Consider the following 21,152-nt stretch of genomic DNA (forward strand, 5'->3'; position numbering starts at 1 on the left):
TAAAGCTGTCCTATAAAAAGGAGAATGCTTCAGGCACTTTAGTTAGTAAAAAAAAAAGCTCTTAAAATACTACACTGAAACAGACAATAAGTTATATGGCATAGTCTATGCAATTGCAATAATTCTCTGTTTATTAAAAAGCTTTGATACTTTGATAATACAGATTGGAGAGGAAAAAATAAGAAAGAAAAGGAAGTCGATTTTATAAAGCATTACCAGGAGGTTTTACAGAAGGAGTTTAAGCGATATCAGCAGCAGGTTATCCAGGAAACAGAACCAGTTAATAACCAAGCAATCTTTGATCCTGCTGAAAATAAGCTTGAGCTATTATATAAATCACAGACAGCTCTACAAGCTAAAGTAGATTAACCGGAGGATAAAATAACACAATATTTAGTAAAAGGTAAATATTCTCTATTTCTATACTATTCTAAAGTTAATTAATTTTATAGGGCTTACAAAAGGTAATCCCCGGCTCTTCTGGAAGGAGCATGAGCACGAGTATCCAGTCCTTGCAAAGATTGCACGAGATATCCTCTCAGTTCCTGCGAGTGGTGCTGGTGTTAAGCGGCTTTTTAATTATACTCGTGATATCTGTCACTATCGTCGGGGACAGTTAAAAGCCAGGCACAATTAAAGATCTAATACTCCATCTCTTCTCATCTAAGTTTAATCTTGAACAAAGCGAGCTAGAGATGATTAAAGAGTATTTCTCTGTCGGAGAGGCTGCTATGCTTGATTAGACAAGACAGCCTGTTCCATTGCTTAATAAACTCAAACCAATTAGTGATAATAAAGAAGAGGGTTGCGAAGCAGAGGATTTATCTGAGGATAATACAGACGAATCTGATAACAAGGCAGAAGAAGGGTTATCTACCACGCAGCCTGTAGCTCAAACTAAGCAGGTACAACGGAAGCGGTGCCGAAGTAACACCTCTGAGGCTATAGATGATGCTGATAATGGTCTCCCACTTCCTGATATGCCAATTGAGAAGACGCAGGCGCGGTCAGGGAGGGTTCGGAAGAGGCCTAAGCTACCTGAGGGATTTGAGATTGATAAGCTGTAATATTAGAGACTTAGAATAGAAATCGAATTTGGTCTAAAAGTGTATTCTAAAGGTTTCAAATTAAGAGATATAAGTAATCTATTACATACTAGATACTCCAAAAATACTGCGAAAAGTGCACAATTTATGCATTCACTGGAAAGTCACAAGTTTCAGCATGTTTGTAATGTTTACATATCCATGGATAACCGCAAAACCGCGGTTTTCCAAAGTGAAAACCACAACCGCCCACAGTGCGGTTTGCGGTTTTAAATCAGCCCCAAAACCGCAAATTTGCGGTTGCGGTTTTGGTTATCCGCGGTTGTCCATGGTTTTGCCGCAGTCTACCTGCATCTGCATCTGCATCATCAGGGCCCTCAGACTCTTTGTCGCCATGACATTCAGTATCACCTGCAGCACCCTCCTCACCATCGTCACTTTCAGCATTGTGTGACTGGTCAGGAACTGGTTTGCTACTGGTACCAGACTGGTCAACGCCCTTACCGTTAATAGATGAGGTGACCTTGAACAAGTTCCAGTGTTCACAGTAGGGGCGTTGGCCACATTCTAAACTAGTTAGCTACTAGTATTAAACCTGTATTTATAACATACTAATTCCAAGCCCACTGTTTCTCTTTCGGCAGACACCACATGGGGAACGCTTTCCATGATGCAAGCGAGCATAACGACGAATAGCATCATGATCAGGCTAATACTAGTTAGCTACTAGTATATAACCAGTTACTAACTAATCACATACCTCATTATCCATCAAGAGTGGGAGCTCAGGTGTGACGACCTTGTCACCTTGGGTCATGTGATCTGCTGGTTTCCCCGCAACTGATGTTGTCATTCAGATTTATCTCTTCTTCCTCTCCATGTTTGATATTCTCGTCGAAGAGCTGCCTAGTTAGCGGGAATAGATTCATTTGTTATATGAAGATCTCCTGGCCTAGACTGAGCCGTGACACATTGGCCCGACTTCTCGAGAGGTCAAACGGGCTCTAGCCCTTTACAAATATCGCGTCCAAGACATATTAAAAAATGTTCTTGATTAAAAGAGTAGGTAAATAATACTAGAAGGCAAAATTATTAGGTAGTGTAATATATTTATTTATATATGTGGGAAAATACGCGAAATATATTTTGTCCACTAGTCTATTTTAATGAGTATAGCCCTATCTTATTGATTATAATACCCGTCAACTCTGACCCTGAAGGCGGTGTGGGTCAGAGGTGACGGGTATTAATTACTACATTGACTTACTTGGAATAGTTCGATAATGACTAAGCATTATTAGGATTCGGTAATATACTCTTAATTAGCTTTAGCCTTGCACACAAAAAATATGAGATATATTATATACTTTAAAAAGTATATTAAAAATATTGTCACGGCTCAGTCTAGGCCAGGAGATCTTCATATAACAAATGAATCCATTCCCGCTAACTAGGTAGCTCTTCGACGAGAATATCAAACATGGAGAGGAGAGGAAGAAGGGATGAATCTGAATGACAACATCAGTTGCGGGGAAACCAGCAGATCACATGACCCAAGGTGACTGTTGGAAGCATGAAGGAGTCTGGGATTCAGGGGTACGGAGGCACCCACGAACGAGGCTAAATACATAACAGATGCTGACTAAGGCAGTGCAGACCGGCATCCGGAGCAGAGGGATATCCCGATGTTCCAACAGTGACAAGTGACACGGTCCTAACCTAGAAAGAATGAAACAAGATCTATTCAGAACGTAGGGCGACTCATATTCGAAACAACTAACGTAAGGGAAGAACTACGTGTAGAGGTGGTGGTCGGGTTGAAGAAGGTGTGTGATCACGTGTCAACATAGGGTTGGGGCTGAAAAGTCTGGTGACTGAGCCATGACAACAAGGTCGTCACAAATATTTAGTTTTAAGTGACTACCTTACATATGGCTGGACGTCCCTCAATTAATCTTGATCCTTAAAGGATATTATTATTGGAAAGTTAGACGGAGTTTCGAGCAAAGATTTCTAATCTTTAAATACATATAATATTTCAGTTGAAACAAAGACAATCCGCCGGCGTTTTTAGACTGGGAAATCACAATCCGTTCTAGAATACCAGAGCTGATATAGCACATCTTCGGGCTCGAATTGCAATATTATTTATAACTGTTGCTTGTCAGATAAAAAATATTGGAGGTTCTTCAAAAGGAAGGCTATCAATTACATCATGGCAGCTTTTCGAATTCGCGAAAAATGGGATTATAGAAGGTGGATTATCGAAATCAAAAGAGGCTGATCAAATCTTGATAAAATAGTCCAAGAGGAATTGGATAAAGGTACAATTGAGGGATATGGCCGTGGTCACTTTATACATACTTCCGTACACAAATGCATCTTGTTTCCCGGTATGTTAAACTGATTACTACATTAATTATTTATATTATACTTATTTTATTAGAGACCGTCTTTTTGCATTCATACGACGGCTTGATCCAGCAGGGTTACACGCGTTTAATGATCTTCAACGGCACCGTGGAGAATATATAGTGCCTGGCCTAATATATTTGGTCTATAGATGGATACTGCAAACTACAACATTGGGGAATTGAGATTTAGCAGCATTGATGCATATTCTCGTATATTACTGGATTATGTTGGAGTATCAAATCGTACTGCTATTAGTGTTCTTCAGCAGTATATTATACTCTTACACGCAGAAAGTTTTACCTCAGATTATACGAGCAGATCGGGGAGTTGAGACACCATTAGTGGCTCAGCTCATCATCAGTTTATTCAAAAAATCGACCCGACGCCTCTTTAATGGCTGCTTTCGCTATGGAACTAGTACTGCAAATGTACGGATTGAATCTTGGTGGGGCCAGCTTTCCAAAAGTGAACTTTTCGATGGCGGGTAAGTATATAATAGCTATTATACTAATAATTAACTAATATAAATAGGATTATTTTCTGGATTTATCCATAATGGTCTTTATGATCTACTCTCTTTCTGACGGATTGCTATTATAGCAATTTATATGCCAATTATTCGAAAACAAGTGCATGCGTTTGTACGTATGTGGAATGTACATTCTATTCGCCGCCAACCAAAACGCCCAAATTCTGTATCTGGTCAACCAGTTAAGCTTTATCACTGGCCAGATGAAGAAATTAAAGACTATGGTTTATCTCCTAATCCTGATCTACTAGGGGAGATTAAAGAATGTACTGCAGATTATAGTGAGTATAAATTTTAAACATTTTAAGACGCGATTGCTAATATATTTAAAAAATATAGATGTTGATGAGTATCTACCTTTTGAAACACAGACCAGGTGTAAAATAAAACTTGACGAGCTAGGATTTGGCAGAATTAATGCGCGGGATAGCTATGATAACGGTACACGAAATCATGTTGAGGCATATAAACAACTCCGGCATCAACTTCGCAGTCATATACTGTCACAAAAACACCAAAGTTAGGTTTATTAAAAAACCCACTGGTGCCTGGAATTGAACTGGTTCAGTACAGACTGAAATAAATCCTGATGGGATAGATATGGATATGCTTATATATAATGAGGGGCCGGATGAGATGGCAGATAGCAACGCATTTACTTTAATTCAATAAATAATTAAAGTTAATGTAGCAATCAATGTAGTAATCAATTTATATTACTTTTTAAAGACAACTAGTTCAGTCTGATGAAAGATAACCTTATCAAAGTCCCTAGGCATGCATTTTATAAACCATTTAAATCAAGCGTCTTCCCCGAATCCACTCCTTTTTATCATTTTATTATGCTGAGCAAAATGTATTTGTCCCACCAGAAGTCCGGACCAGGCAATGTAATCCAACCAGTAGGATTAAATTTTTGGTGTATTGAAGAGTTCTGAAGCACGCCCAGTCTTCCGAAGTAAAAAAAATACCAGGAGGGTATATGGCTGCTACGTTGACTAGTTCATTGCGTGAACTATCAATAACTCCGCCGTATGTTGACTTGGGCAGCCCTAGGGCTGAGGAAAAGCAAAGAAACCTCCGTCCCTAGATGGAGGTCAGACTAATGAAAAAAGAGGAACATTTTCATTGTATGACAAAAAGACCAAGCTACAAGGCATCACGAATAGAGATAATTGGAACCGTGTAACGCGACAGATGATGGTCGCATTTTGGACCTTCGGGTGGCCACAGCGAAATAACAAGCGGCCATGACGGCTTGATGACGGTGACTTAGAATGACACCATTTTGCCGGTATCTTTTCATTGGATATCAAATTTTTGGATAACTTGGCATTGAGGTTGTGGAGATATTCTTGGTTGGTTCAGGAATGCATTTGCGTGTAAGCCCGGCAGATCCCCGGATCCGGCGCTTCACCGTAAGAACCTTAGACTGTCATTTCGAATGGAGCCAAGACTCACAGCTTATTCAACTGTGCAGAGGCACATGTGAAACTTCATTATACGAGACTTTAATATTTCAGTGAATGTCGTTAGAGACTATAATTTTCCAGCCAGTTACTCCTCAGATTGAAGATCCGAAGGTTCTGCCTTTCAACTCGTCTATGTCTACTGTGTCGCCTGTCTGAATTGCTCTTTTCACTGCGTTACAAACAATCAGTGCCGCCAAACCATCCTCAGCAGTACAACTTGGCTGCTCCTCGCCTCTGCAGACTCTCACAAAGTGGGCCAGCTGCAACTCAAAAGGTACGCTCTCCTTAACTTCCAATCTCCTCTGCGTTATAGGCTCATGCCATGATTTTACGACCCCATCATATGACCATCTAGTCATATCAGGAATACTCAACGAAGCGTTGGTGCCGAATATGTGATAGAAACTTGCACCCACTTTTGGAATGAGAGGGTTTTCGCCTGTTCCAGCCTCGAAAGAATATGGAGACGGAAGGTTATCTGAGAACAAAAAAGTACCCACAGTTCCAGATAAAAATTTAAGAGTGATGGCAGCTCCTTCTTCGACTTCATAGCCGCGCATCCGCTTCATTTGTTCCGCGTGAACTCGGACGATTGGGCCAAAGAGATGATGCAGTAGGTCAATCTCATGTATGAAATTTATCAAAACCACGCCACCATTTTTGCCTTTCCGCCATTCCGTTGGCGCTTCAAAATAATCCACCGGTTTGAAAAGGGCCCAGAGGCCATTAACGGCGATAATGTCCCCAAGTGAGCCAGATGCGACAGCGTTTCTGGCGACGGCAATATACGGATTATGCCGACGATGGTGGCCAATTAATACGTGAGTCCTAGTCTTCTGCGTATGGTTCACCAAGTCCCTGCCACTTTCGACGTCTGGGCTGATTGGTTTCTCCACTAGTACATGGATGCCTGCATCTGCGAGCTCCTTCGCGATGGGCACGTGGGTCTGATTGGGCGTACAAACGATGGCGGCGTCAGGCTTCTCTGGAGACATCAAAAGGTCTTGAATTGACTTATAGTGCTTCGTACCGAGCTCCTCGGCGAGCTTCGCACCCTGCCGAAGTGGATCGACAATGGCAGTGAGAGTGGCGTCGGACGACGTTATTATCGTTCTGCAGTGTCTTGGACCGATGAGGCCAACCCCAATAACCGCAATCTTGACCTTGGAGGACTTTGCAATCATGACTGTGATGCTCAGACAGGGACTTAATAGTAACCAAGAGTTGACAGGGCACGAGAAGTGTAGTGGTTAGTTGAGTCTATGAGAATGTTTCGTAAATCTAACGAACCTCCAACGAAATGGATCGAAATGTATACCGTCGGAGACATGCTATTATCAGACAGATATAACTTATCCCTTCTTTTAGAACCGTTGGGAGCTTTTATCCAAGCAACTGAAAACTTCAAAAATGCAAATATCTATCTGATGTGGACAAGAGAGGGTGCTCGAACTCTTTTCCGGAAACAGCAAGCCTTCTACCCGTGTGCTGCAAGCCCTCCTCATCTTCGTCTGCGAACCAAGGTCCTCAAGCGATTGTCGGTTCTCAAAATCCATTCATTATCCGTTAAGTTATGAAGCTGCAATTTGATCACCGATTTGCCAATGTATCGGATAGCCGTCTGTTGTATTACCGGTAATAGTCGTTTACAAGTACAGTAAGTACAGTATGTAAAAGTATTTCGGGTTTGAATGTGGATGCTCGGTTAATTGCTGGCAAGTTTGCCACGCAATTTACACGTGCATACGCAATTGCTGGACGGGTAAGCTTAACGCGAAAGTCATAAGCGAAAACTAGACTCACCGGTAGAAGACTATACCGGTGAAAGAAACATGCTTTATCTTTTCACCCCCGCTTCTTACCCCGGCTTCTTCCCCGCATCCGTCCCCGCATTCTTCCTAGTGCATATGCTAATGTAAGCTATATTAGGGGGGTTTTAAAGTCAAACCTCCGTAGTACTCCACACATACCGGGGGAACACTGAAACAATGGTCAGTGATTCGAAAAACTTAAAATACATGGGACCACATACTAGCCGACATTCCCACATTTTCATATGTGCTAAGAAAGTAGGAGGTTCAAGAAGTACCATGTTCGTTTCCTAATCACTGACCATTTTCCTACTCAGTGTTCCCCCGGTATGTGGAGTACTACGGAGGGTTGACTTTAAGACCCCCCTAGTATCTATCCACTTCACCGTTAACTTCCAGCCGTCGCTGACCCATTAGAGATACCACTTCACAGCATTACCCACTCCAGCAACCCGGGCTACATATAACTTTCATTGGCAACATGCAGGGTGACATCGCAAGATACAGCATCACGGCGGCATGTTACTCTGGGTTTCTGCTCTTTGGCTACGACCAAGGAGTGTTCGGCGGTCTTCTCAGCAACCGGCATTTCCTCGAGACATTCAACTACCCTAGTCCAACAATACAGGGACAGATAGTAGCCACATACGATATTGGCTGTATCATAGGCACGCTATTGTCTATTTTTATCGGTGACAAACTCGGTCGAAGACGTTGCATTCTTGTCGGCTGTGTTATTCTTATTATTGGTGGCATTTTGCAGGCTTCTTCATATTCCCTTCCGCCCATGATCGTCGGGCGTGTCGTTGCAGGGATTGGTAATGGTATGAATACTATTGCCATTCCAATCTGGCAATGTGAGACTGCTAAGGCTCATCATCGGGGCAAACTGATCGTCTTTCAGCTTGTTACAAATACTTTCGGAATTGTCATTACCAATGTATGCCAGAACCTTTCCCCCCACAGGAATAAAATATTGTACTGCGAGCTAATGCGCACTTCTAAGTGGATGAACTACGGCTTTACATACATCCCGAACCATCCAGTCAGCTGGCGCTTTCCTCTTGCCTTCCAGTGTTTCTTTGCTATCATAGCCATCGCTATGGTGCTTGTAGCGCCAGAGTCACCGCGGTGGTTGGTGATGCGAGACCGTGTGGAGGAGGCACAAAAAATCCTCGCTCGACTTGCAGGGAAGCCATCAAATAATACCGAAGTGATGGACGAGATTCAATATCTCGTAGCGACTGTTCTTCATGAAGGTGAAGTACAGAATTCTGTATCAGTAAGAGAAGTGTTCAGCAGCCGGGAGCAAATGACTATCCGACGTATCCTTCTTGGAGCGGGGACACCTTTTTTCCAGCAGATGGGAGGGGTCAACGTAATTGCTTACTATCTGCCTGTTGTGCTCGTCAGGTCTTTCGGCATGACGGATCGAATGGCGTTAGCTCTCTCCGCCTGTGATTCTATTTCGCTCATGTTCTGGGGCGCGATAACAGCCTTTCTCATTGACCGCGTCGGTCGCCGGAGGCTTATGCTTGGTGGCGTCGCCGCTAGCGGTATCTGCTTCGCTCTTGTCGCAGTCGGCTTACGATACGGTGGGCCAGGAAGTCCTAACAAAGGCATGTCAATCTTTGCCGTAGTATTTATTTTTATGTACTACGTCTTTTATGGCATGTCTATGCTATCAATCCCATACATGTACCCGGCGGAGATCAACTCGCAGCGAATGCGTAACATCGGAACGTCAATCGCAACGGCGGTGAATTGGATATTCGTGTATGTGGTTGTTGTTATTACACCAACTGCCATTGAGAATATTGGGTGGAAGTACTATCTCATCTATGCGGTCTTCAACATAAGTTTTGTTCCAGTTATTTGGCGCTGGTACGTCGAAACTGCCAACCTATCTCTGGAACAAGTCGATCGTTTATTCCGCATCAAATATGAGGGTGGCAAGGGTATAAGTTGGAAGGAAGCTACACGATTAGCTGGCGTGGAAAATCAAGAGGTAATTGGGAGGAAGATACATGATGTAGAACATGCAGAGTTCGTGCAGAATGCGGAACAGAATTGAATAAAGGGTTGAGGACTTCGGAGGTAATTACCATATCGACTAGATGCGCATCGGCAGCCCTGCAAACAAATAAATCAACTTAAATTAGGCCTTTGATTTGAGTTGATTTGGAAATAGAGGACTCTGATCTGAGATGATTTGATTTGGGTCGGTACGGACTTGGATTTAGTTGGATTTTTGGATACCGATAACCCCATTTTTTCCCAAGATGATATACATTAAGCAGCTCCTATAAGATCAGCTTTGAGGCGGCCTCTCTGAGCAGTAATCATCTGCCCTGTAAGACTGAAGATGCGCTCTGGCTTGGAAGACATGGCTGGCACTGAGAAAAGATCAATCACCATCCGCGACAGGCGCGGATACGGTACTGGCGCCTGCGGAGAAGCACAAAGGTGCGCACGACTCAATTCAATCAACTGAATGTTTCAGTTGCGTTGAGTTGGAGATTTTCCCGTGGAGTGGATCAACTGGGGGCCAAATTGAGTTGACATTTTACACAGAGCGAACGTATTTCTAACTTACCTCTCCCGCCATTTTGTCTTCTAATTTCCTAGCCACATCATTTCGTCCGTCCCATCGCCACTGCCTTCAACAGCACTCTCCTCAACGGGAAGAAGTAATAGGTACAGGTCGTCGATCACCCCAGCCCGTACCCAGAACTCCTAATAGTGCGCGGACCAACAACTGTACTAGTGCACGCTGTAGTGCACACTATTAGTGCCTGCACTATTAGTTCGGTGTACGTCTCTCGCACCAAACTGATGGTTCAGTGCGGGGTTGGCACACTACACTGATAGTCCAGTGTAACTCGACCAGACGGACGAGAACTGGTTCAGTATGAAGGTGGCTGACAATTTAGGGGTATGAGATCAATAGTAAAATTGATGTAACGCTTGGTAGAGGTAAAACTGGCCTAAAATCTCTATTTCTAGTAACAGTTAAGGTAGTAGCTTCCCAGCTCCAAAAAGAGAAAATCCATATCTAGCATTCTACCCTGCAAGGCACCAGTACATCGGACTTTGCTGGATCAAAATTCTCGTCCTGGTACCATTAATACCAGCCTTTTAAGTCACCATTGAATCCAAAGAGATTTCGCAGTTTGCTCTAGATCTGCACCTTCCGGTGAGTAGGTATTCTCTTTCATAAAGAATTGGATAGAACTTACGTAGTTTCCTCCATCCACACGAATTAGAATGCCGCTGCGACCGCCAAATTGGAATTAGTAAGCTACCAAACTTCACGAATACAAGTGGAACGTACGTTTGGAAGTCGTTAAAATAAGGCGTGGCAAAGTAGAGCGCCGCTTTGGCGACATCCATAGGAGTGCACAGCCTGTTCAAGGGTGCCTCGGCTGACTTCGACTGCCTGATCTGATCAGTCGGATCTTTCCCGAGGAAGTCACCCATTAGAGCCGTATCGCCCATTGCAGGCGAAACGCCGTTTACTCGGATCCCCTTGGCCGAAAACTCCGCCGCAAGACAACGTGTAATCATATCAACCGCTCCCTTTGTGGCGCCGTACCAGAGAAGACCAGGACCGGGCTGAGCAGTAATGCAAGATCCAATATTGATAATATTGCCACTACCTTGCGCAAGGAAGTGCGGTACGATAACGTTGACCGAATAGAATATGCCTTTAACATTGATGTCGAAAATGCCTAGAGTAATGTAAGCACTTAACAAAGTGTACATTCTATCCATATCACTACACTCACGGTCATATTCAGCTTCGGTGACGGTCAAAGAATCCTTGAGACGGTACGTCCAACCAGCATTATTGACGAGAATGTCGAGGCCGCCGAACTTGTCCTTAGCTACGGCGAGCACGTTTTCCCAATCTGTCTCAATCGTGACATTGGTTTTGACAAACTCAGCTTGACCCCCGGCAGCAATGATCTCAGCGGTGACACTGAGCGGCAGAATGTTAGTCTTAGATTAAAACTTCAGAATCGAGTGCGGGACGAGTATTCTCACCGTTCGCCACCCGTGGCGTTGATATCTGCTAGAAGGACTTTGGCGCCTTCTTCGGCAAACAGCTTTGCGACACCTTCACCAAAGCCTACCAATATTCACGTTAGCATCGTGCGTAAGGGTATCACAATGAAGATAGAAGTTACCGCTGCCAGCTCCAGTGATGAGCGCGATCTTATTCGCAAGAAGATTGACAGGAGCCATGTTGTTTGAAGTGAAGTGCAGTCAGAATTCTTCTTTGCATGCAAAACCGAGAAGGGATATTTCAAGTCTAGAAAATGATATCATTTTTAAGGGTCAAGAAGAGGGGCGGAAGTTAAGTTTACCTACCCGATTTCAAATCTACCGGGTTAACGTGTGGCGATCTATTCATTCTGGCAGAAGACTACGAGATTAATAGCTCGAAAAAGGCTGGCGCGTCAGCTGTCAGTAAAATATCCGCTGCACCATTGAGCAAAACCGCAACCGGACACTTCTGTCGCGGGGCCTCGTCGTGGTGTATGTGGCCAGAGAGTGGAGCGGCTGGATTTTAACACTCTGCCGGTTCCGGGAGAAGTCTCTTGCGTCGGAACAAGTTCGATTTCACCTGATGTGCCCTGCAGAGCCTATCAATTATGGAACTCGATCTAGGGCGATGTCCAGCCCCCACCATATAAAAGCTTCTTATGCCGGCAATTAAAACCTCCTCTTCTATCAAGCTCTATCTGCTCTACACCCTGCATCGTAGTCCTCTACAACCTCCTACCCTGTGCTCTAGAATATCCAAGATGTCCAAGTACGAAAGTCGGCTCTTCATCGATGGAAATCTTGTCGACGCCAAGTCAGGCAAGACTTATGATCTCTTGGTTAGCCCTCTTCGTCTCTGCTTTTGCTTTTGGTGGTGGGTGTCAAGCTAATGGTCGTGTTAATATTGCAGAACCCGGCTACCAACGAGTTCCTCGCAAAAATACCGATCGCGCTCAGAGAAGATGTCGATGCAGCGGTTGAAGCGGCAGGAAAAGCTCAACCTCAATGGGCAGCTTTACCGGCTCACATCCGAGGAGATGTGCTTAGAAAGTTCTCCAATTTGATGGCTGAGAACGTGTCCAAGCTCGCCGAGGTATAGCAGAATCCATTGCTCTTGGAGCCCAGTGCATTCTGACAACATAATGTTTGCCAGCTTGATTCGATCTGTATGGGTAAACCTGTCGGCACTCACCGTGCTGACGTTGAGGAAGCCTGTAAAATTACAAATTTCTTCTCTGGCCTCGTCGAGACGGCTTCCGGACAGACCTCGCTTAATACGCCCCACCATATGGACTTGTCGCTGCGACAGCCGTTCGGAGTTGTGGCAGCTATTGTGGCGTGGAACTTCCCCACCTTGCTTGTAAGCCCCCCACCTAAAATCCAAGCAAAAAAACACGCTATCGAGTATTAATTAATGGGCATGGCGCTTCAGTGGGTTCATGAAATCTCAGCCGCCTGTGGTGCAGGAAACGCTATGATTTTGAAGGTAATATGTCGTCTTGGTCCACCATTACCTTATGACTTGGCTGACCTCTTGTATCCTATCGGTGCAGACTTCCGAAAAGTCTCCCCTTAGTGTCAGTCAGAGACTCCCTGCTCGGCCCTCTTGAGCCTCACCTGCTCATATTACTACTACGATGCAGGGTATTCTTCTCGCTCAGCTTGCCACGAAAGCAGGTTTCCCTCCCGGCATTGTCAACATTGTTTCGGGAGCTGCTGAGACCGGAGAGCTTCTCTCATCTCACATGAAGATCCGGTGGGTTCGGCTTTCTGATTGCCTTATAAGTGAAGGACTGTAATGCTGACGTTAGGTTTCTATGGTACAGTAAAATCAGTTTCACTGGTTCAACCCGAGCTGGAAGAGCCGTCATGCAAGCAGCCGCCCGTTCGAATCTGAAGAATGTTGCGCTTGAGCTCGGTGGCAAGTCACCTCTTATTGTTTTTGATGACGCCAATCTGGATTGGGCCGCTGCAGATGCGGTTAACTCTATCACGCTTAGTAGGTCTGTCTCCAACGAGCTACTCTTCCAATGAGCTGACCGAGGTTGGTCAATATTGTAGACTCAGGGCAAGTTTGCACTTCATCATCGCGCGCTTACGTTCAGAAAGGAGCTGCTGCGACGTTTAAGAAGCTGCTTATCTCTTATATGTCGAAGCTCAAAATGGGCGAACCCTCAGCCGCTTCGACGCAGCTCGGTCCTCAGGCAGATGCGAGACAGGCAGCTTCTGTCAAGAATTATATTGCCATTGGAAAGCAAAGTGGACATGTTCTCCATGGTGGCGGACAAGTCGACTGTGGCGTTAACTTTGTCCAGCCTACAATATTTACGGATGTCGCAGATACGAGCAGGCTCAACGTCGAGGAAATATTCGGGCCCGTCTTGGTACTCCACGAGTTCGAGACCGAGGTGGAAGTCATTAAGCGTGCCAATGATACTGAATGTGAGTCATGAAACTAAATATTATTCCCAATTGTCTCTGAGCTAACTTTCCGTACCCATTCAGACGGACTGTATTCATCGGTCTACAGCTCCAATATAAATACAGCCCTTCGCGTTGCTAGCGCTCTGGAGGCCGGCAACGTCGGTGTCAACTGTACCTCGCCTTACGGGGCGTACGACCTTCCTTTTGGCGGCTTTAAGGCATCTGGAATCGGCCGTCAGAAGGGTTCCAACGCAATCCAGTCGTGGTTAGAAGAGAAATCAGTCTTTATTAGGCAGGAAGTAGCATAGATCTTACACGAGTGCGACCACAATCATCTTTTTCTATATCTGCTGTAGTGGAGGAACTGGGGGAACTGGCACGTGACATTTGTATGGATAACTATTATCTTAAGTCCTCGTTCGAAGAGGTAACACAATCAACGACCTTCTTACAGACCACGGAGCGCACCTGCGTAAGGGGAATGTTGCCTTCTCTCCTGCAGGAACTTGTGGGCTCAGGGACCACAACTTCTTGAGCTGTCTAAGAGTGTCTCCTTGACATACGCCTTCGGAGTTCTACCATTTCCCTCTCATTCACTGCGAGCAAGAATAGAACGTTCGTATCAGGCTAACAGCTGCGAACCCTAAGATAGGCGGCGCAATCCTGATTTGAAAGGCATTTCTCCATTTTTGTGCGCGAGCGTTAACCCTCGAAATTTCTTTAAGGTTCACATTGTGTTCTCAAGTTTCAGAGAGGCCCTGTTTTCTTTGTTCTGGGTCAAACTGTTGGCGTTAGAGTACCCATGCTGAGAGTGGACGGCGTCGCGTGGAGTCCCGGACCACTTGTCGACGTACTGACATCCTAATCGAGGGATTAGCGTAATAGTGTCGCGTAATGCGTGTAAAGGGCTGAGCCGTTGACGTGCACTCGGCTGATGAAGATGCTAATAATGCCACCAAATGAGGCCAATCTCTACCACGGCCCCTGAGCATCAACTATGTAACTAGGTAGCCAGGTCCTCGAGAACTTCTAGTTCCTCTTCTCTGCAATACAATCAACTTGTTGGTTTCCAAGCACGCTTCTGGCTGAATAAGCCCCGTGCCCCTTAACGTTAATAATTATGTCAAGATTAAGTCGCTGACTCATAGCAATCAAGCAATATCAGTAGGCAACAGCTGCTGCCTGAAAGGCAGCAGCAGTATCTAAGTGTACTTAGTTCAGCTCAATCTCGCTCCTTTGTTGATTGAACAAGCAGACTCGGTGTAATTATTGGATATCATGAAATCATAGATATCGGAAGTTCGGAAGCTGGCCAGTTACCCTAATTAATTACGCCTACTCTAACAAAAATAAATGGCATGATTCACATGAATCCCTCTGGAAGGACAGCGAATTCATAAGCAATAGACTTGTCTGTGCGTTGCATTATAAAATTACAGCTAACTATGACACCCTCATAACGTAACAATTTCAGAGGCTTTCTCTATTTAATGTAAAGCTTGGACTACAGAGGGCGTAGGTAGTATGATTATTTCATTTAATTAGGATTCACTGATCTTCAAATATCTACATTTCGTCCCTCGACCCAGTCTTTACATTGCCAATATAGCGCATCGTGTTTCTGTCCATTCAGGTTATCACCATCTCTGCGATGACTGGGCATGTCCAGCATCACTTTCACGCCCATGGTAATTTCTTGACAGTATGCTAAGTACCTGTACCCGGTAGGGTACTCCTTCAACTTTTCATCGTCTAAAGTTGGAATCATCCTCGGGTCCACCGGAATCAGTTTGTCCTTCTCATACCAGTGCTTGACGAATCGAGCTCCCCATCTTCCACCTGCCTTTTCCCAAAAGAAACAGAACCGACAGTCAGCATCAGCGTCAACCTCACAACCGTCAATCTGGAATCGCTGTGTTATAGTGGTCTTCATCTTTGTAACTGCGCGAGTTGCTTCGGCATTGATATCTAGACGTTTGCGGAGTTAACACGCTTGCTGTTTAGCGACTGTGGAATGTGATCCATTGAGTTGGAAGACTTATTCGAGGGACAATATTCTGTCTCGTGAGACTGGGCGGAATGGGAAAGAATCACTTCGTATCACTTACCAGTTGTGCTTCCATGGCATCGATGCATGATGAAAGCTCCATTATCCATTCCCTGCTGCGATGCTGCAATGAAATCCTTGTAATGAGTTCGTCCGGTCCACGTTGTGTATATATGGGCATCGTCATGGAAAATCGACATCATGTTTTCCCATTCACATGCATCTCTAGAAAAGTGATATAATGTCAGTTAAGGTATTCTGCCAAATTTGCTGGAAGGTTTCCCTATCTATGGACTCACCTATAGCATGGCCAGCCTTCTGCTAGCTCTCTAAGCTTGTACCTTTCCAAAGCCAAGCTGTCAGAACCATTATTGCGAATTGCTTGGCTCGGCCACGAGCCGGACGGTAAACTATGGAGGTCGACCATTACTGTAGATTATTGTTTCACAAAAAGCTTCTCAATAATAGGGGTGTTAAGGCTTCAAAATATATGTGTCGAAAAGTCAAAAGTGACTATGCATAAAACGTGCGCTACTGTATCATATGCGTGGCCAGTGGCTAAGGAGAATTTAGCCGGTATGGCCACTATGGAGTCGGCGTGAATGCAAAACTTTTAGTGGTGCTTAACAATCTACCGAACTTCTGACGGGTGTGCAGCTTCTGCTACCGCTTAAATGTATTGCCGGCTACAGGTCACCCGTTAGAGTATTTGAACGTCACGGGAACCGCACTCATTTACCCGCTGCAACAGGAATCATGACTACAATGTGATTTTGTAAGAGAGTACATTCTGCCAACATCCATTGGGACGCATCATCTCAGCGCCCTATAACCGTGTAACGTACCTTACAGTTGATGTCACTTCTCGTTTTCAACATCAAACCTTAACTTCAGCACGCCAGACTCCCTAATTTTGGAATCTATAAGATCGAGAGAAGTACATAGACAAGCACAGCGTCACTCTTATTATTATTTTCAAGATGGTTCAAAAACTGGCAATATCCAGCATGTCTCTAGGAAGAGCTTGGGCGCACCAGCTTCCGGAAAAGCTCAAACAAGCAAGCATTCACGGGTTCAAAGGAGTGGAAATATTCTACGAAGACCTCGAGTACCTGGCGAGGGACCTCTCCCACGGCAGCGACGCCTCACCAGAGGGTCTGCTCCTTGCCGCGCGAACCGCTCGCCATCTTTGCGACCAAAACAATCTCACAGTAGTCTGCCTGCAGCCATTCTTGTCCTATGAAGGACTCCTTGATCCCGTGGAACACCGAAAACGGATCGAAAAGTTGAAGCTATGGTTCCAGATCATCAAGATACTGGGCACGGACATGATTCAGATCCCAGCAAATTTTATGACCAAAGACATAACTGGTGACCTCGATGTCATAGTTGCAGACATGGTCGAAGTTGCGGAGTTGGGTCTGCGAGAGACGCCAAGTGTGAGGTTCGTATACGAGAACATATCCTTCGCTACATACGTCGACACCTGGGAAATGGCGTGGGACGTGGTGCAAAAGGTCGATCGACCGAACTTCGGCATTTGCCTGGATACGTTCAACATCTGCGCCAGGGTGTACGGAGATCCGGCTGTAGAGTCGGGCAAGACACTTAATGCGGAGAGGGATATGCAAGCATCAATCGAGCGCATGAAGCAACAGATAGATGTGAAGAGGGTCTTTTATGTCCAAATTGTGGACGGAGAGAGATTGCGCGACCCCATTACGCCGGCTCATCCTTTTTACATTAAAGGACAGTCGGCTAGGATGGGATGGTCACGGAATGCAAGGCTCTTCGCGTATGAAGAAGGAGGTTATTTGCCCATACTGGATGTTGCAAGGGTAATCTTCGGGGACCTAGGCTTTGAAGGCTGGGTGTCATTGGAGCTTTTTTCGAGGACTATGGCAAGAGTTGACCCCGCGGTACCACGCGAGCTTGCTCGCCGAGGCTATGAATCTTGGAGGAAACTGAAACAGGATTTGCATTTGAAGGACGAGCCTGGGGCTACAGACTGTGTTCTGTTACCACAAGGAGCATGAGTAAACTTACGCACAGTGTAACGTAAGCTATGGCGCCGCGTACGTACCATTATTTCGGTTTTATTACCATTTACTACAAAGGAACTTAGAACACTAATCCACATCTGGTACCGGCAAATGGTTCAACATCTTCACTCTCTTGCCAAGTTTCTTTATCTCAGCCAACGCATTCTCATCCCGCAATTTCTCCGCCTCTTTGTCACTCACCAGCACGAAATCATGCCTGAGCACCTTGATTCCTTTGGTAACACCGTATTGTTTGGCTGTTGCTGTATCGACGGTGTCAAAATCTACGATGAGCGATTGTTTGACGCCAAAAACCGCATCAGAGCTCTCGTATGGGTCGCCACGAATGTAGAGCGCTCTGACCATGAACTAACGCGTTAGTGTCGCGAAATAGGATTGTGCAGAGGGAGGGAAGGGGAAGGAAAATAGAGGTACATACGTAATCAAACGATCCCAGCCGGGCTTCTCAAATATAAAATGCATATGAGCTGGCCTCCACGGATGTCTTTTTAACAACTTAAGTAACTGTCCCACAGGACCATCATGCGGAATCGGGTATGGCACTGGCACAATGGCCTTGAACCAAAACACGCCCTCTTTATCACTGTACATTACGCACCTGCCATCAGGCCCACCCCTCTCATTGTATTGCACATCGTAATGTCCCGTAGAATCAGTTTCCCAGATATCAATCTTGACGCCTGGGATGGGGCTTCCGGAGACGTCATGAACGGTACAAACGACGAGACAAGGCTCTCCTTGGGTGTCGGACGACATGCCTTGGCCGTTGGAAATGGTGTCTGCTTCATGAGTGTGGAAAGGCCCGAGCACGCTGCCTTCGGTGGATGCGGGGGGTTTGGGATGGTTGATTGAATCGACGAGGAGGGAGAGGCCGAGTATGTCTGAGAGAAGGATAAATTCCTGGAAAGTGGGGTTTGTCAACAGTTCTTTCCCGCTCCCTTCAAGGAAACGTAAAATGAAAAAGCAAACGTACATGTCGCACATCACTAGATATTTGCCCAACCTTAACAAGGAAATTGAGTGCTGCCATCCATTCACCCGTACTTAATCGCGTCTCACGTGCGAAGTCATGCAGGTGCGTAACTAAGCACTCCATAAGGTACGTCAGCCGCGCATCGCCGCTTCGGGAGTTTATTAAGACGGTGTTTTCGGTGATGTTATTGATGTTCAAGTCCTTCAGCGGAGGAACTTTGATTATTGAGGGGTTCATGGTGCACAATTGGATCTTGTTAGTACTATGGGAGGAATTGGACGGGATCATATAGGAGAGAACTTGATGCGATGTACGGCAGGGTTGACAAAGAGTTCACTCAAAAGCTCGAAACTTGGCTACATAGCTCAATTGAGGTGCAGTTCCAAATAAATTATAAGGAGGAAGGACAATGGCAAGATCTTTTATAACGTTTATGTATGGCCACGATTGATACTATGATTGACCCCTGAATGCAGATACTCAGCCTTGAACACGTGCCAGACTCCTACTTGAATTATCCGAAGCATTGACCAATCGCAATGCCATACACAAAGTGGCACAACGAAAACCATTCTCCGGATGAATACATCTCGCTATAGTATTATCCCTGCCGGTAAAAGATTCATCAGCTCCTTTGCGGAGCTTGCGGATTACTAGGGGTATTCAACGTCACTTCCGCACTCTCATTGAAATGAGGGAAACTTCTTAATTCACTGACAATTTTACAGTACCCAATCTTTCAATAAGTACCCAGACTGTAGATTACAGGTTCGCATAATGGAAGCATTCGAATACAACGCATCCCCAGCCCGAGTCATCTTCGGCAGCGGTACCCTCTCCCGACTCTCAGAGGAAGTAGCACGACACAGAGTGAAGGCCCCCCTCATCGTATCGACACCACAACAAGTCGATCAAGCATCTCAGCTTAAAGATCTCCTCGATGGCAAAGTCGCAGGTGTCTTCACTGAAGCAACAATGCACACCCCCTACACCATCACAGAGAAAGCTCTGGCGTACACGAAATCCGTAAACGCCGACTCAGTCATCTCAATTGGAGGGGGGAGCACAATTGGGCTTGGGAAGGCGATATCCATAAGGACGGGACTACTACATATCTGTATCCCAACGACATATGCAGGTTCGGAAATGACGCCTATTCTTGGGGAGACAGAGGGTGGGCAGAAGATTACGAGGAGCGATCCTAAGATTTTACCTGGGGCAGTCATCTATGACGTTGATCTCACAATGACTCTTCCTGCGGGTATGAGTGCTACAAGCGGTGTCAACGCAATTGCGCATTCAGGTACGCCTCCTGTCTCTTTGTGCGTCGATATTTTCCCGTGCTAACAACGACGCCCCTTCAGTCGAAGCTCTCTACGCCCGTAACACCAACCCCATCATTTCCCTGCTAGCTATCGAAGGTATAAAAACTTTGGCAGCCTCACTGCCCAAGATCGTCGAATCACCTTCGGACATTACATCCCGCCAATCCGCCTTCTTCGGTGCCTGGTTGTGCGGCACCTGCTTAGGCACAGCCGAGATGTCTTTCCACCACAAACTATGCCACACCCTCGGTGGCTTCTTCAACATGCCGCACGCGGAAACACACACAATCATCCTACCTCATGCGTTAGCCTACAATGCCCCTGCTATACCTGAAGTTATGAAGAGGTTAGCAGATGTATTGCCAGGCAGTGGTGGCGACGCGATAAAGGGGTTAAACGCACTGTTAGAGCGGCTGAAGGTTAAGAGGGGTTTGAAGAGCTTTGGGTTTAAGGAGGAGGATTTGGATAAGGCTGCCGAGATTGCGGTGGAGAATCCGTATTGGAGTCCGAGGGTGATTGTAAAGAGGCCAATCAGGGAACTCCTGAGGAGAGCGTGGGCTGGGGAGGAGGCGAGAACAGATTTGTAAATTTCAGTCAGGGGCATAAATCTCGCCTGATTGTGAGAACAGTGTTTGCGATATGCCTTATTTAATTGTGACCGCCGCAACTTGTCATACAGAAATCTTGGTGTAGTGTCGCTTAAAGACTGCAAATTAATGTACTCAAGGAATTTTCCGAGAAAGAAACTAAGTAGTTAAGTTATGCCTTCCACCGAGGGTGGCTGTATCGCTGCGAGAAATCAGAAGAAATGCATATTTTCGTCGTTATTGGTCCAAAAGAGACGTACATACATGCTGTCGGATAAATATGCCTCTTTGATTGAACATGCGGAACTTGGTTAACTACGGACCGAGTCACCTGACGCCCGAATCTTGTTCGCGAGGCACAATTCTCTTCAATTCAGGAGCTCGGGCGAGCTGACTAGTTATCTAGGTGG

At 45.5% G+C, this 21,152-nt stretch overlaps 10 protein-coding genes across 10 annotated transcripts; 4 read left to right on the forward strand and 6 right to left on the reverse strand.

Annotated features, from left to right (window-relative positions):
* Positions 1-1,320: 1,320 nt before the first annotated feature.
* On the reverse strand, positions 1,321-1,863 carry ATNIH1004_005360 (uncharacterized protein; the record flags this gene model as incomplete). The annotated part of the gene is made up of 3 exons (XM_033570014.1): positions 1,321-1,613; positions 1,659-1,755; positions 1,807-1,863. 3 exons carry the CDS (start codon positions 1,861-1,863, stop codon positions 1,321-1,323), a joined length of 447 nt encoding a protein of 148 aa, XP_033426046.1.
* A 3,691-nt stretch (positions 1,864-5,554) lies between these two features.
* On the reverse strand, positions 5,555-6,646 carry ATNIH1004_005361 (Gfo/Idh/MocA family protein; the record flags this gene model as incomplete). The annotated part of the gene is made up of 1 exon (XM_033570015.1): positions 5,555-6,646. One exon carries the CDS (start codon positions 6,644-6,646, stop codon positions 5,555-5,557), a length of 1,092 nt encoding a protein of 363 aa, XP_033426047.1.
* A 1,108-nt stretch (positions 6,647-7,754) lies between these two features.
* ATNIH1004_005362 (sugar porter family MFS transporter) lies at positions 7,755-9,347 on the forward strand (the record flags this gene model as incomplete). Its single annotated transcript, XM_033570016.1, has 2 exons — positions 7,755-8,213; positions 8,280-9,347. 2 exons carry the CDS (start codon positions 7,755-7,757, stop codon positions 9,345-9,347), a joined length of 1,527 nt encoding a protein of 508 aa, XP_033426048.1.
* Positions 9,348-9,565: 218 nt separating this feature from the next.
* Positions 9,566-9,881, reverse strand: ATNIH1004_005363 (uncharacterized protein; the record flags this gene model as incomplete). The annotated part of the gene is made up of 2 exons (XM_033570017.1): positions 9,566-9,763; positions 9,870-9,881. 2 exons carry the CDS (start codon positions 9,879-9,881, stop codon positions 9,566-9,568), a joined length of 210 nt encoding a protein of 69 aa, XP_033426049.1.
* A 516-nt stretch (positions 9,882-10,397) lies between these two features.
* Positions 10,398-11,690, reverse strand: ATNIH1004_005364 (uncharacterized protein; the record flags this gene model as incomplete). The annotated part of the gene is made up of 6 exons (XM_033570018.1): positions 10,398-10,451; positions 10,513-10,546; positions 10,608-11,004; positions 11,062-11,255; positions 11,321-11,405; positions 11,648-11,690. 6 exons carry the CDS (start codon positions 11,688-11,690, stop codon positions 10,398-10,400), a joined length of 807 nt encoding a protein of 268 aa, XP_033426050.1.
* Positions 11,691-12,084: 394 nt separating this feature from the next.
* Positions 12,085-14,055, forward strand: ATNIH1004_005365 (aldehyde dehydrogenase family protein; the record flags this gene model as incomplete). Its single annotated transcript, XM_033570019.1, has 9 exons — positions 12,085-12,162; positions 12,234-12,416; positions 12,477-12,683; positions 12,756-12,809; positions 12,877-12,900; positions 12,967-13,079; positions 13,150-13,322; positions 13,385-13,765; positions 13,829-14,055. The coding sequence occupies 9 exons, from the start codon at positions 12,085-12,087 to the stop codon at positions 14,053-14,055; spliced, it is 1,440 nt and encodes a 479-aa protein (XP_033426051.1).
* A 1,250-nt stretch (positions 14,056-15,305) lies between these two features.
* ATNIH1004_005366 (putative pathogenesis associated protein Pep2) lies at positions 15,306-16,221 on the reverse strand (the record flags this gene model as incomplete). The annotated part of the gene is made up of 3 exons (XM_033570020.1): positions 15,306-15,715; positions 15,856-16,019; positions 16,094-16,221. 3 exons carry the CDS (start codon positions 16,219-16,221, stop codon positions 15,306-15,308), a joined length of 702 nt encoding a protein of 233 aa, XP_033426052.1.
* A 580-nt stretch (positions 16,222-16,801) lies between these two features.
* On the forward strand, positions 16,802-17,830 carry ATNIH1004_005367 (sugar phosphate isomerase/epimerase family protein; the record flags this gene model as incomplete). The annotated part of the gene is made up of 1 exon (XM_033570021.1): positions 16,802-17,830. The coding sequence occupies one exon, from the start codon at positions 16,802-16,804 to the stop codon at positions 17,828-17,830; it is 1,029 nt and encodes a 342-aa protein (XP_033426053.1).
* Positions 17,831-17,923: 93 nt separating this feature from the next.
* On the reverse strand, positions 17,924-19,067 carry ATNIH1004_005368 (uncharacterized protein; the record flags this gene model as incomplete). Its single annotated transcript, XM_033570022.1, has 3 exons — positions 17,924-18,194; positions 18,456-18,757; positions 18,831-19,067. The coding sequence occupies 3 exons, from the start codon at positions 19,065-19,067 to the stop codon at positions 17,924-17,926; spliced, it is 810 nt and encodes a 269-aa protein (XP_033426054.1).
* A 540-nt stretch (positions 19,068-19,607) lies between these two features.
* On the forward strand, positions 19,608-20,742 carry ATNIH1004_005369 (maleylacetate reductase; the record flags this gene model as incomplete). The annotated part of the gene is made up of 2 exons (XM_033570023.1): positions 19,608-20,133; positions 20,195-20,742. The coding sequence occupies 2 exons, from the start codon at positions 19,608-19,610 to the stop codon at positions 20,740-20,742; spliced, it is 1,074 nt and encodes a 357-aa protein (XP_033426055.1).
* Between the last annotated feature and the right edge of the window lie 410 nt (positions 20,743-21,152).

The sequence above is a fragment of the Aspergillus tanneri genome (assembly GCF_003426965.1).
Source record: "Aspergillus tanneri strain NIH1004 chromosome Unknown AapTan_4_pilon_pilon_pilon, whole genome shotgun sequence".
NCBI lineage: Eukaryota > Fungi > Ascomycota > Eurotiomycetes > Eurotiales > Aspergillaceae > Aspergillus > Aspergillus tanneri.